At 48.4% G+C, this 14,114-nt stretch overlaps 1 protein-coding gene across 1 annotated transcript in view; it reads left to right on the top strand.

Annotated features, from left to right (window-relative positions):
- Window positions 1-969: 969 nt before the first annotated feature.
- The window catches only part of LOC119442892 (arrestin domain-containing protein 3), a 94,526-nt gene continuing 81,381 nt past the window's right edge, over window positions 970-14,114 (top strand). Inside the window, exon 1 of the mRNA XM_037707942.2 lies at window positions 970-1,597. Within this exon, the coding sequence (XP_037563870.1) occupies window positions 1,339-1,597 (259 nt within the window). The 5' untranslated portion in view covers window positions 970-1,338. The remainder of the gene's footprint in view (window positions 1,598-14,114) is intronic.

A 14,114-nucleotide genomic window follows, 5' to 3' on the forward strand; every position in this document is an offset into this window, starting at 1 on the left:
TCAAAGTTATTAAATATAGATGTCAATACTGGATGCTTCCACAGAAAAACCTTATTGATAAATCTGTTCATGCATTAAATTTTTGTTGTAAACAAACAACAACAACAACAACAACAACAACAACAACAACAACAACAACAACAACAACAACAACAACAACAACACTAATGATAATAATAATAATAAATGCTATTAATGACACATAAATGATTTAATGAAGAAACGCTATGTTTTAGTCTTTAAGATCATGCCCTAGATTTAGTCCTAATATTTTGTAAATTATGAAACCGCACTATTAAGAGCCCCATCTTGAGTCAAAACTGAATAAAAGCTGTCACGCAGAAAGAAATACTACCACGGCTGCCTCTCGCAAACATTACTCATCGCTGAATTTCATCCGTAGAAGAGAGGCCAACTCCATGCGGTAATAAAAGAGACTCATAAGGAGGAAGAGGCTCCTTCCTAATCGGCCCAATCGGTTGTATTACGTACCTTACCGCCAGAAACTTGACCGCAAGCACAGACTGCGCGTGTAGCGCCATCTCGTGCGTAATAGTGGATTCTCTAGCCGCTCCAGCGTTACACATGTCGAGAAGCGTGCAGACTCTCTGCTTTGTCTCTGGATGGCAGCACCATCTCGACTCCTAATCGAACTTCCCCCTAACCGAGCTGTCATGCAAAACGTCTCCTATGCGCCGCGGGGGGCCCGAAATGCGCATACCTCGCGTGCCTTGCTCCTTAGATCATCTACAGCTGTTCGCGAGGCACGAATGTCCATTCAGCAGCATAGCGCCGAAGTATTTCCTGCGCCGTTATCGGTCCGTCCGGCCGCCGACGCTGGCCGGCGCGCGTGCGGCGTCTGCTGTTCCGTCTGCTACTAGTTAGTTTCGGTTCTGTGCCTTTGGTCTCGCTCGAACTCTCGCCTAAACGGGACAGCGCGAGAGCGCCAGCGCATTCCCGAGGCGCCTGCTGCTGCCCTGCTAGTAGGTAGCCCTGCCACTGCCTGCTGCCCGTGCTCTCTCCTCCGGCGGCGATACCTCCTCTGCCTCCTCCGAGTGGCTTCGATCGGAGAAGCAACGTTGTCGACGCCGCGGAAAAAAGCGAGCAGCGGAGCCAGCGGGGTTGTTACATCGACGTCGACCACCAACCAGTGCGCGCGATGCGTTCGGTGACCGTCGCGGGCCGCCGGCGTCCGCGGGCGTCGCAGCACGCGTTCGGCGAGCCAAGCGGCCGCGAGCCCGGCGCGGGCTAACTCCTTCAACGGCGGTGAGCTCTTTCCGATGGTCCGCGAGAGACGACGACGCGACGACGTAAAGTCCACGAGGCTGTTGAGCCACTATGGGCAAGCTGAAAGCGTTCGACATCGTGCTGGACGGATACCGCAGCGTGTACCACCCCGGACAGGCGGTGCGCGGCAAGTGCGTGCTCGAACTCAAGGGTGACATGCGGCTGAAGGCGGTGCGCGTGTTCATGCGCGGACTAGCCAAGGTGCATTGGACCGAGTCGCGTAGCACTGGCAATCGGCTGGGTGCCTACACAGAGCACTACAACGCCGAGATGGAGTACTTCTTCCAGGGGCAGACACTTTTTGGCTCCGGTAAGTGCGCTCGCTCATCGCTGCGTCGTTTCTCGGATGCCATATCCGTGGGTCATACTTTCAGCGACGTATTGAGTGTCGAATGTCTTCGTTGTTTGTGGCACGCCGGTGTTGTCCGGTATGCTGTTGTCAGCTATCTGCGACGTATTCCCCGCCACGTAACTTAATGCGGCGTTCAAGTGGAGCCTCGATTCGTGCACACGGCGGATGGCTAAACCTGCTGGCGTGCTTTGTATCGAAATTTAAACCTCGCGCTCCGCGATCCTCCCCCTGCGCGTCCTTTCCCTTCTTTAGCTTGGTTTCATTTTCCAGCGCGCATCGAGAAGTTACTCGAACTGCCTGGTCGCGCCAGCTGAAATAAGATTCCCCGAAAAAATGCTGCACTGCTTCAGCACTTCTCGAGATCGGCCGGGTTACCGATAGTCCGGTAGTTATATCGACGCGTCTCGCACATATGTTATCACTTCAGCTGTCAATGCTAAGCTTTCGGTCCAGGCATCGATGAATACGTGATAGACGTATACCTGTCATCTTAATCGTACGTGTCGAAAAGTCAAGTTCGGCGCAACAGCTATCCGCGGTCACAGCGCAGGTTAGCCACTTCTCTGGCGGCCGATATCTTCGTCGTTCCTATGGGGAACGTGCCAGTCGACTGACTTGCCTTTCGTCGGCAGGTTGTTTGTTTTTGTTGGCCGGAGACCAGGCCAAGGCAGCGGGTTTTCACTACCACTTGAAGAAGAGAGAGAGGCAAAGAGATAGAACAACGAAAAAAAAAAAAAAAAAAAAAGAAATACAATACAAATAAGTCTGTGTGTGTGTTTGTGGGGAGGGAGAACTCCAGGGCGAGCATAAACAAACAGCTTCTCTTGAATTTACGGCGCGGAGTAACTTCGCAAACAGCGTTCGCCGAAGAATGCGACCGATGATGCACGATGGACACCGTCGGCGCCGTTCCGTGTGGCGTTTGGCTTTTCCCGTTTACAATGAGCGCACTCCAGTGGAAGCTCGCATGACGGCCGGCGCGAACCTGCAGCCTAAGTTTAGCTTCACTCCAAAGCGTCTCGCGGAATCATTTGTCATTTCACCAACCTCCTGCTCTCGATTTGAAAGCCTTGAAACTTCCCATGCGCCATCCACTTTGCGGCCTTACTTTTCTCACAGACGCCGGAGGAATGCTTGGTAGCTGGCATTGGCGCGCACTATGACATTATACAGCTGTCTAGTGGTGTTCGGTCCCAAGAAAGAAAGTAACACAAAAGACAGACAGACGGACGGACGGACGGACGGACGGACACGGCGAAACGCCCTCTATAATTTTTTAAAGAAATAAAACCACAAGAAAATCTTTCCATTTAGAATAGCGGTATTTTATGGAAGCGTATGGAATTTCGCAACCTGTGGCGGACAGCTAGGCCAGTATTCCATATGCCGAGAGACTACTGGGTCTTGGAAAACAAAATGTGCAGACTAAATTCTTTTTGACAATGCGCGATACATCATTCTGCATAGCTGTCGTAATACAGGTGGCAAAACGCGTTCGCATTGCGCACCTGAAAACGACGGTCAGATTCTGAGACGGAGTTACGTCGAAGCACCCACCTGTTTCACGGGCAAACATGTTAGGGAGAATTTCGATGACGAGAAGGCGAAATTAACCTGGGTTATTCTCCAGCCTCGTGATCGTCAATGGTATTATAATTAGTTCTGCCTAAACGGTCAGAAACAAAGAAAGAAAGAAAGGAAGAGAGAGAGAGAGAGAGGGGGAGATTTAGTTCTACTGCCAAGGCACGGGAATTACCTGCCCGTGCGATGTAAACAAACGTTGTCAACGAGGAAAAAAAAAAAGAAGCCCAGCGCGATCTTATCAAACCGCCCCTTCAAGGACATGAAAAGAGCAGGGCAAATGAAGACATGCAGGTCACATGTTGTTATGGTCGTCGCTGGCTGTTGATGTTGTTGTCTTGGAAAAGCCATTATCTGTTTTACTGAAGCTGTAAAGTATCGAAGGTAAATTACACACCCAACCCGTGAACATGTGTTTACAGGTGCGCAACACTGTATTCATGTTCTTAGTCTCGTAATGTGCGCCGGCCATGCAATTTGAATGCCTGCAGCCTCATGTCTGTGAGGCTTTATACTGCTGCTGTTTATATTACTGTATTTCTTGTTTTCTTTTGTTGTTTGCTTATGCAGTACGTGTTACATGGGCCATGATCATTTTTCATTTTTCACAAAAATGTTATAATAGTGTATGTACGTCAGAACGAATGCCTCACGACTGTGCCTGGACACTTAAACATATTATTATTATTATTATTATTATTATTATTATTATTATTATTATTATTATTATTATTATTATTATTATTATTATTAACACATCTTTCAAAGAAAACAATGCTTTATTTTCGTGCTCGAAAACGTGCTGGTTGCCGATGGGCACCGGAAAACGGAATGGCCAATAATGCGGCGGCGTGCCTCGGCCGCGGGGAAACCGCTCCCAGCCTTTGTTCAAGATGACGATACGCCGCCTGTGTCGGGGTCTCACTCCGGCGCGACGTGAAGGCGCCCGACGAATCGACGTCGCGAAAACGTGGCGAGTTTGCTTGCTTGCGAGCTCGCAACTTTATTTAACGTATACATATATACTCATATATACAGGAAACGTATCAATTGTTAATGCGCTTGGCATTCTCAGGATACTTCACGAACTCTCCGATGTCTATCTATCTATCTATCTATCTATCTATCTATCTATCTATCTATCTATCTATCTATCTATCTATCTATCTATCTATCTATCTATCTATCCGTCTGTCTGTCTGTCTCAAGGAGGTTGTATAATTTGGTCTGTCTATGTCTTGTATGTCAATGTCTATGCTTCCCTTTTGTTCGCGCTTCTATCTTGAGATAAGATTGCCACGCTCGCCGACACTCTTTTCCTTGTATTGCGATAGCAGTTATATGGACGCCCCAAGCGCATTTCTGTCGTCGCCGTCGTCCGTTAGGTTCCGTATTAAGTTCAACGGCGATAAAATCGTCGCCGCGCGCCGTACGTTGTGTGTGCGAGTGAAAGCGTACAAGGGTGAGCAGGCAATTGCGGCTCAATGTAGCGCACGCGAGGGAGCAAGGCAGGCCGGAAGCGCGCGGTCTTCTTTTGCGCGCGAGGCACGGGGGCGAGGCGACGGAGAGGGAGAGGGGGTGCGTTCTACTCCGTCGGCAGCTGCTCACAGCGCGGCCTCACGGGCTCCGTATCTTGAAAGCGATCTGCGATGTGGGCGAAGTGCGCGCCCGCGCGGGCCTCATCTTCAAAGCGATCTAGCGATGGGGACAAAGTGAATGCGCCGAGTGCCGGTAGCTAGCTTCGTATGCGCTGTGCTTTCGACGTTTAGTTCGCGTTGAAGCGAGACGAGAGACAGCGCGAAGGTCAATTTGCCCGCTACTGCTGGCGCGCTTTCTCACCCCAGTGTTTTGACAGCGACTTTCCGCGGTCATGGAGCGAGATGTGTTCACGTTTACCTGTGCGCGCGTGAAACGGTGCTTGTTTATTTAATTAGTAAGCGAATGTTTACAACTTTTACGGCCCATTAAACTACTATCCTTGCTTCGTATAGCTCTCTACTAATTTGCTATCGCAATCGATGCTTTCGCCTTTCGGGCGAAACTGCGAGTTTTTTTATGTTTGCGCCAATGTGATTGCACCAATGTGATATTATAGCCTTTAACCGTTGTCCTGCCAAGTTGGGTAGAACATTGGGCTGCTGTGCTGGGGGAACCAGGATCGAAACCAACGGCCGGATCAACTTGGATCCAGTGTGGCGAACTAGAAATAAACAAACCCACTAGTCGAGACCCCGAAAATATCTAATAACAGCCGTGATGGGAGCGCACAAAATCCGCTAAAACCCTGCTAAATGCAGACAACAATCATAATCATGTTCAAAACGTTTTATTGCGCCTACGTAAAACACCGTCGAAAAAAAGATACACTGGACATAAAACTATGCTTCTTTTCGTTCATAATGGAAGAAAATGTATAAATTAACAACGTTAATAAGCACTGAATTAACAACTTAATAAGCACTGTGAAATGCGGAAACGTATTGCGAAACGAAACGAAATAAAGATGCTTCCGTGAGGTTGAAACAGGTTGAACTATACCGGGTAGTGAATAAAACTACGGGAAAATGTTCTCCGCTTCATCTTGGTATGGTCGCGCGTCATCAGTGTGTATTTGTTAAAATTAAAATTATGGGGTTTTACGCGCCAAAACCACGATCTCCGAGATAATTTGGACCACCCGGGGTTCTTGAACGAGCACCTCAATCTAAGTACACGGGTGTTTTCGCATTTCGCCCCCATCGAAATGCGGCCGCCGTGGCCGGGATTCGATCCCGCGACCTCTTAGCAGCCCAACAGCACATCCCCTAAGCAACGTGAGTCTAAGCCGCAGATTACTGCGACCGCAAATTCGACGAGAAATCGCCAAAAGTGTTTCATTCTTATTCTGCCGGGTGCGACTGCGCGCTGCGACGTCTTAGGTCTCTTGTTTACAAACACAAAGCTTGTCTATATATTTACGAATACAGAACTTAATCTTCTAATTCAGTGCCTCATTTCAGGTACAACGCTTGTATATCCAACCTTGTCCGTGTTTCTGGTCGCCCTGTCTTCTTTTGAGCTTTCACTCTTATTAGACAATATGGAATACCAACTATTCCAAACTGCCACCCTTCCAAGTATACAACGTCGCGATTTCACTGAACCTAATAATCGATCGGATCGCCGAAGCTTTGCGCCCTTCAGCCTCTGGTCGATGAGCGTTCTGGCCCACTAAGCGCGGGCTCTGTTTATTCTCGAGGAAAGGGGGGGGGGGGGGGGGGGGGGTCTTCCGCGGCCGATGCGGAGCGCGAGGCTTGGCTCACGGAGAGCAGATGTCAATCCAGACAGAATTAGCTCGACGACGGCGTGCGCATATGCACTAGGTCCAGGGGCGTGATGGGCACCAGGCGCAAAGGCGCGCCTCACTAATTGGATCCTCTTTGGCCAGCATTACGGGAATGGCGGCAGCCTCCGTGAGATGATGCAATTAAGAGTGGCGAGCCAGTCAGGTTGCGGACCCCGCTTTTGTGGCACCGGACTCGACTCCGCACACGCTCGCCAACTAATTGAAGGCTAGCCGGTACAGCCACTCCCGCGCTTCACTCAACTCTACCGAGTAACTGAAGAGTGCAGAGTCTAGCTACTCTGTTTCCACTTTCCGTGGGTGACGTTCAGTTACTGTGGGCGTATGTGTACGTGTGAACGAGCGTGACCGTTTAATAACGTCGCCGAAAAGCTGCAGAGGTTGATCCGAGCGTTTGTTATGCGAGTGACAAAAGTCGCATTTGTTTGGAATAATAATAATAATAATAATAATAATAATAATAATAATAATAATAATAATAATAATAATAATAATAATAATAATAATAATAATAATCACGATAACAATAAATGAGGGGTGTTCGAATACTAAAATTTCTGAATCGGTTACGAATATTTGTAAAGAACGACTACGGAATGTCGAATCAAATATCAAATATTTCCGCATTTCTAAAGCTACAAAAGATATAAAGTTATCGAGGAGTTCGTTTGGTCAAGAAGAAACCAGGCATTGGCACATACATATAAAACCGCTCACAATTTGATTTAGGGACAACTGAGGAGCTTGGAAATGAATAATTGCTTTCTATTACCTGGGATGACCTCGGAAATGACTGCAATGATACAAGCGAACAGCGTGTCACAAGATGCAGTACAGTGGTTGTGCTCGCTGAATTGTGTAGAAGAGTCAGATACGGGTACTACAACAGCACCGCACATACCTTTTTTTTTTTTTTTTAATTTGGCAACTCTCACCATAATGAGATTGGCTAAATCATAAATCGGGAAACATTGGCAAATCATAAATCGCCTACAGAGGCTGCTTAAACGCGAGCCATTCTTATTAAATGACGGGAAATTATTGGGAAGAAGCTATATCTGCCCCTTGTATTCGTTCTGGAACTGTTGCCCCTGCAGCAGAATCATTCGGAACAGTTTTCCTCACACCCATCGTTCCGTCTCCCTCGAGACTCCAATATACATTACAAAGAAACGACTATTCGACATCTTCGAATTGTGGATTCTCGAAAGTAATACGAGTTAAATAGTAGGGACTCTTTGATTCCTATTCGTAATTTCGAACATCCCAAAAATAAAAGATAGATAGATAGATAGATAGATAGATAGATAGATAGATAGATAGATAGATAGATAGATAGATAGATAGATAGATAGATAGATAGATAGATAGATAGATCTGTAAGAACTTCAGCTGAGAGTTGCATTCTGCAATGTACGTGCACGCCGTCGGCACAGGACGTGCGAAGCGAATCTCCGCCAACGCATTCTTTGAAAAGCGTATGCACGTGTAGAGGAGACGGAGGCGTCCCATAGCTGTGCCGCCCACGCCGTACCATTTGTCTCTCCATTAATTTCTTGGCCTCTACTCGAGGCTTTCTCCCGACCACCGCTCCGAGATCCACGTGGCGGCGCCACTTGTGGAACGACGACAGCCGCGCTCAAGCGGCGGCGTCGGCGAGGAGATTAGCATCTGTGAGGAAAAGAACGCGAAATCACGACGCATTGCATATCGCGCAGTGCCGCAGCTGTCAAGCCGACCGAGCTGTCACGGCCTGCTGTCGCGTCTCGTGCCTGGCGATCGAGCGCGTGCAGCGCGGTCAGAGGCAATGAGTGTGCACCACGGAGGATCCGTAGGTCCGTCTGGACGCCATGAATCTACAGTTTAATGACGATGATGATTAGCTGTTCAAGCTATGCACTTTTTATCGTGCACGAGGGACATATATATATATATATATATATATATATATATATATATATATATATATATATATATATATATATAGTTCAAAGAATAGAAGCACGTAGGAAAAAATAACAGGACTTGCGGCCGAAGCGTCAGTAAAGTCCTGTTCGTTTTTCCTACGTGCTTCTATTCTTTGAACTATTTCTGTGCCGGTTCCTTTGATTCTATGCTTCCCAGATATATATATATATATATATATATATATATATATATATATATATATATGAAATAGGCTGATAATGGTATTCATAACGTTAAGCCCGTCGTGACAATTGGAGACCACTCGCCAAGAAATGAAGGAAAAAGAAAGACAGGCAGGAGACACACAAAGAAACAGAGCAAGCGCACAACGAAATGCAATGCCATTCGATCCAGCTCGAAGTTTTCAAAAAAAAAAAAAAAGAGTCCTTCTAACAGTTCGGGACGATCTTCACTGGAACACCAATGCATTCTTTAGAAGATAACGGGGGCGGCCTTTTCGAAAGTGGAGCCTGTGTAGTCCTAGCGTTTCTGCTAATAAAACATGACTTCACTGCTGCTCGGCTTCAGCTTCGCAATTACGTGGGCCCTAATGTAAATCATTTAAAAAAATTCATTAGCGAGTACCTTTAATTAGGTACCTGAACATTGCGATTTGTCGGGCAAGTCACGTCTTCATGTATCATATGCTCCATGCGATTCTTAAAATAAACATGTTCAAAGTTTAAAAAAAAGAAAAAAAAAGAGAAAAATCTTGTTATATAGTTTTTTTTTTTTTCAGGGATTCATCATTATGCGTTAGTTCACTGTATAGGCTTGCACAAGGGTACGGCATGCACGTCAAATGTGGGCGACGAATCCGCTGTCGGCACGACTCGGCCACGTTACCCACAAAGAGAAACTCGGGAGTAAATAATTGGGCACGCTGTTTTCGGCCGTGTAACTGTGGCGGCAGCGGGTCTGGGTCAGACACTTTCACGGCTGACCCAAAAAACAGCTTCCCGCTGGCCTGCATTGGCTGCGTATACGTATACGTCACCATGGGACCGAGTGAAAGCGTGCCCGACGTCGCGTACGCACTCGCACTTCCTTCCCCCACGGGGCACGCACTGTTAGGCAGACCGTCACGTGTGCACTGCACTGGTATGCAGCGCCAGAATCCAGACTTTATGTTCCTCTTTCCGCCTCCAGCACGAACAACCTCGTTCCCTGTTTTCGTTTGGTTTTCTCGCGCTACGCACCGTGCCGTAACCGACCTGTCTAGACGGTGTTTTATTTGCGCCCGTGTCTCACTCCGGACATTTCGCTATACTTTGCCCTTTTCCTTCACGTTTTCTGTGAGCCATGTCTTCTTCACCTTTTGCCGGGTGTGATGTAACTGGTTTTTAAACCCTACCACACTTGCAGCAATTGCCGGCAACTTTTGCAAGGCTATTATAGGCCCGCCTGCAGCATGCAACACTCCTCCTGGAGCCAATCACTGGAGCCGATCAGAAATTTCGCCATGCTGCCATGTCTGAATGCATGGTCGCGATGGTCAGGAAGCCGTCTCTAGGATTGACTGGTAGAAGAAATTAATAACGTGATGGAATTGGAAACCGCCGAGATCTCCGCAATGAGGGGAAGGAGGAGGGGGGAGTGGCGTGAAACGAATTTTGACCTGTGGGCGAACAGCACCGTCAGGTGGCCTCTTAACTATATATAGCGCAGGTGTCTCGCGTACGCGAGAATCGTGGTCACATACTATGGCTTACTTGTAATGTTACCGCGAGTGGTATATTGCTCCAAAGTCACACGCCTATGTATCTTCGGCAGTGTCAGTCCATTCTACATAGTGAACTGCACGAACGCATAAACGTGTAATCAGGGCGGGCGTATTCGATCATGTTTATAACAGTGAAAGCATTCGAAGTAGCTTCGTCGCGTCTAGAGAATCCCCGTACATGCATGCCTGAGGTACGGATAGTTGTTTTCAAGGAAGGGGTCGCTCGAGAAAGGTTCATTAGCCTCTTATATTAACCCGAGACATGTCTCGCGGACTACCCGGCTATATACAGTGCGCGCACTATCAGCACGAGGTCCTATCAGCCAGTCGAGGACGTTGCTCCCTGCTCACTGCACGGTTATACCATAGCTGTTCTCTGGCACCACCGACGGGAAGCCAGTGCGGTTCCCGAGGTGACGCGTTAATTGGCTTCCCTTTTCTCCGACACCTGACAGGTGCGCTTTGACGACGTGAGCACACTCGCGGAAGTTGCAAGTTTCTCTTGTCTGCGACTCGTCGAGCCTCTAGAGCTTCCTCTCTCTCCCTCCTCGCCTGCTTTCCGGGTACACAAACTACAAATCTACGGGCGCGCGCTCAAATAAGCGAAGAAACCGTGGAAAAACAATAACTATAAGTAAAGCTGGAGAAGCTGAAACGCGCGGCGTCTCCTGTGGCCCATGCTTTGCCAGCGCGCTCCTCTCAAGCAAGAGCGCGGCTGACGCGCGCACGCGCTGTGTATTATAGAGACCTCGCGCTATACCGGTTATTTATTTCGTTTGAAAGGCCTGACAGGCGTTTATATACGGCGGCAGCATCATCGCCTTCGCGCCTCGGCCCACCTCGAGGCTGCGGCTGTGGATACAGTGACGTTTTAAATATTCCCATGTCGCGCGCGCGCGCGAACCGAAGACGCCCTTCGTCTTCGACCTTCACATGTGGCCCTATACGCTACGTCGCGGATCGTTCCCCATCCTTCAGCTCACGTGGCGGACGCTTCCGGGTCGGTGCTTGTTTCTGTTGATTTAGTCAGCGCTGGCCTTCTTATAATCCATCCACCACCACCACCGCGTGCTTTCGCTTCTCCTCCTTTTGCGTCTTCCAACTCTGCACGTTTTGAAGGCAGATATATATACGAAAATAAAGTATCCGATATCTTTCTTGGATATCCGCCCTGAACGTCTTCCGCCTTGGGGGGAGATGTGCGAAGAAGCAGCGCGTATTTGGGCTCAGAGCGAAGCGGTGTATGTTTTGTATGAGTGAAGAGAAGGCTGGCGTCTTCGCAGGTCTTCACAGAACGCTGGAGCAGAGCTTGCGGAACGGCCTTGTATTTATTGTGTCATTTTCTTCGTCTAAAAGCGGCAGTAGCGTGAAAGGTTGTGAGAGCCTGGGTGTCCTTCGTGATTCGCTTCTTCTCGCTCTTCACTGCGCCATCGTATGTGCGACTAGACCGAGGACGTTATCGGAGTTTCTATATTCTCCTCAGACCCGAAGACTGCGGCTCAGGCACATAATCGCTTTTCAGATCGGTTTTTATCACCGACTGATATGTTACGAACGCGAAAGACCTTTTTTTTTCTTCTTAATACCCATGGTTACATGATTAAGGCAGCACCTCCGTGTGCGTGGAGAAAGTAACCGTCTGCTCGTTTTTCATAGTCGTGAAAACTGCTTTTCCGATGCACGAACATAAAAAGCAGGTCTACGATATCGTGTGTTACGTTCGCACATTGATGGCATGCATCTTGTGTTTTCATGTCAACTTTCGGTGCTCAAAACGCACTTCGTGGGTGTTTTTCGTCGTCATGCGACACCACAGAACGGCCCAGATGAAATTAGTGTCAGTTTTCACGTAACCTGATAGCAAAGAAATATGATTAAACCACCTAAGTACAGTTACGCGTGCATCCGACTTCATACCGTGGATTGATATCTTACGTAATCGCTACCGTGTTAATTTTCAAAAGGATTCAAGGCAATGCGCATTATAATTAATATACGAGGGGTCGTACGAGGATATATCTGTCCCGCAAAATCCGTGCTCGGCTGCCGTCGGCAGTATGGACTGCCTGGTTTACTTCCGCGAATGTTACCCGCACCGTTGATGCCAAAGAAGAAAGTTTAATGATATCTGGAGAGGTTATAGCTGTAGCGACAGGCTTGGCATGCCACACCAGCATACGTAATGAGGGCACAAGCGATGTCTGTGGTGTAAGCACTCTCGCTCGCTGCTCTTCTGTTCGACATCGTGATGATAACGTGCTCTATATATATGGAAGCATGCACGCACATAGATACCGCGAGAGGCTTTTCCCGGAAGGCCCTTGTGTGAGTTAGTTGAGGTATATAGAGGCGTCGGGTCAACTGTTTATCTCTGAAAATAGATAAGGATAAATGAGCTCTCACGTGTCCGCCATCAAGCGTACCAGACGTTGCGAGACATTAAATGGTCGCTGACAGCAGCGCTATATTATAGCTTAGCTTGGCGAAGAAGAAGAAATAAACTTTATTTAAAGTGCCGGCACGGTTGCTTTTAGTAGCCTCAGGTGTCGGCTCGAAGTCCTTGGACTCGGGCGGCATCTTCGGCTTGCCGGACGGCCCAGAGCTGATCTTCCAGCTTCGAACTTTTTAGGGGCGCCTCCCAGCGGCGGCAACGCCGACGGAGAAGGTCCCCGGCGGCCCCAGCAGCCGTTGCAACGGCGGGAATGAGCGAGCTCGAGGCTTTCTTTAATCTATTAACGCCTGCCGTTATGGGCGCGTCGCGGACGACGGTGGTTTCAGTACCGTTGTTGCCTGCACATTCCCAGAGCATGTGTCGCAGCGTTGCTCTGAGTCCGCACGCTTTACAAGCATCAGTCGGATATAAGCTAGGGTAACAGTGGCGTAAGACTGCCGGACTTGGGGGAAGTAGTCTTTCGAGACTGTGTTTTCGTTTATTTGGCTGGAAAAGGGTTGGTTGTTGCCGGAGAAATTGAAGGGAAGTTTTTTTTTCCTTCTTCAAATTTCGGGCCCTAACCGCGGCGCCAGTACGTGTGACGTCACGAATTTCAAGGTATATTCGCACGATTGAGTTGCTTTTTATTCAAAAGTATAGCTCTCTAAATTCGCTGTGTTGAGTGTTCGGTTCGTTGCGAGTGCGGTGTAATGCTCGTTATAATCGATAAGCTATTAATCATGCCCCAGCAGACACTGTCAAAATCCGTGACTCCACGAAGAGCTATAGTGCGGGAATGTCACGATGGCGTCGCCACCCGTACTTATAGGATAGGTTTAGCTAGGGGACCCGACGGAGAGGTTGGAAGCACGTGATACACCCTGCTGCTCCAAGTACGGGCCAAGGCGCCGTGAGTGATGAAAATTGCCCGTCCTTTGCTGTTGCACACTTTCTTGCTTACCAGGACTCAACCAACGTTTCGACTGCCATTTCTGGTATTCCAGAAGTGTAACCTATCGATCCAGTGTACGCTTCATCTTGCTTGGAAATTTCAGATTTTCTTTAACTTTTGCAAGCGCATTCCGACCTGTCTTGGTGGCTCAGTGGCTATGACGTCGTTCTGGCCGAGCACGACGTCAGGGGTTCGATTCCCGGCCGCTGCGGGCGCATTCCGATGGGCGTGGCATGCGCTCCCTTTCGTTACAGGCAGAGGCAGCGATACATGGTAGGCAGAGAAGTTTTGAAGAAAAAAAGATTAATAAGTTGTATACACAAATGCTAGAATGAAAAGCATGTATAGCATATCTGATTAACTCAAGCAGGCTAGGCGACTATTTGTCGCCTAGCCCGCCCCGTTTCAAAGGGGATGCCAATAAATCATCATCATCATCATCATCGGAATGCAAGAACGCGCGCGCACCGGCGTTTT

The sequence above is a fragment of the Dermacentor silvarum genome, chromosome 2 (genome assembly GCF_013339745.2).
Source record: "Dermacentor silvarum isolate Dsil-2018 chromosome 2, BIME_Dsil_1.4, whole genome shotgun sequence".
NCBI classification, from domain to species: Eukaryota; Metazoa; Arthropoda; class Arachnida; order Ixodida; family Ixodidae; genus Dermacentor; species Dermacentor silvarum.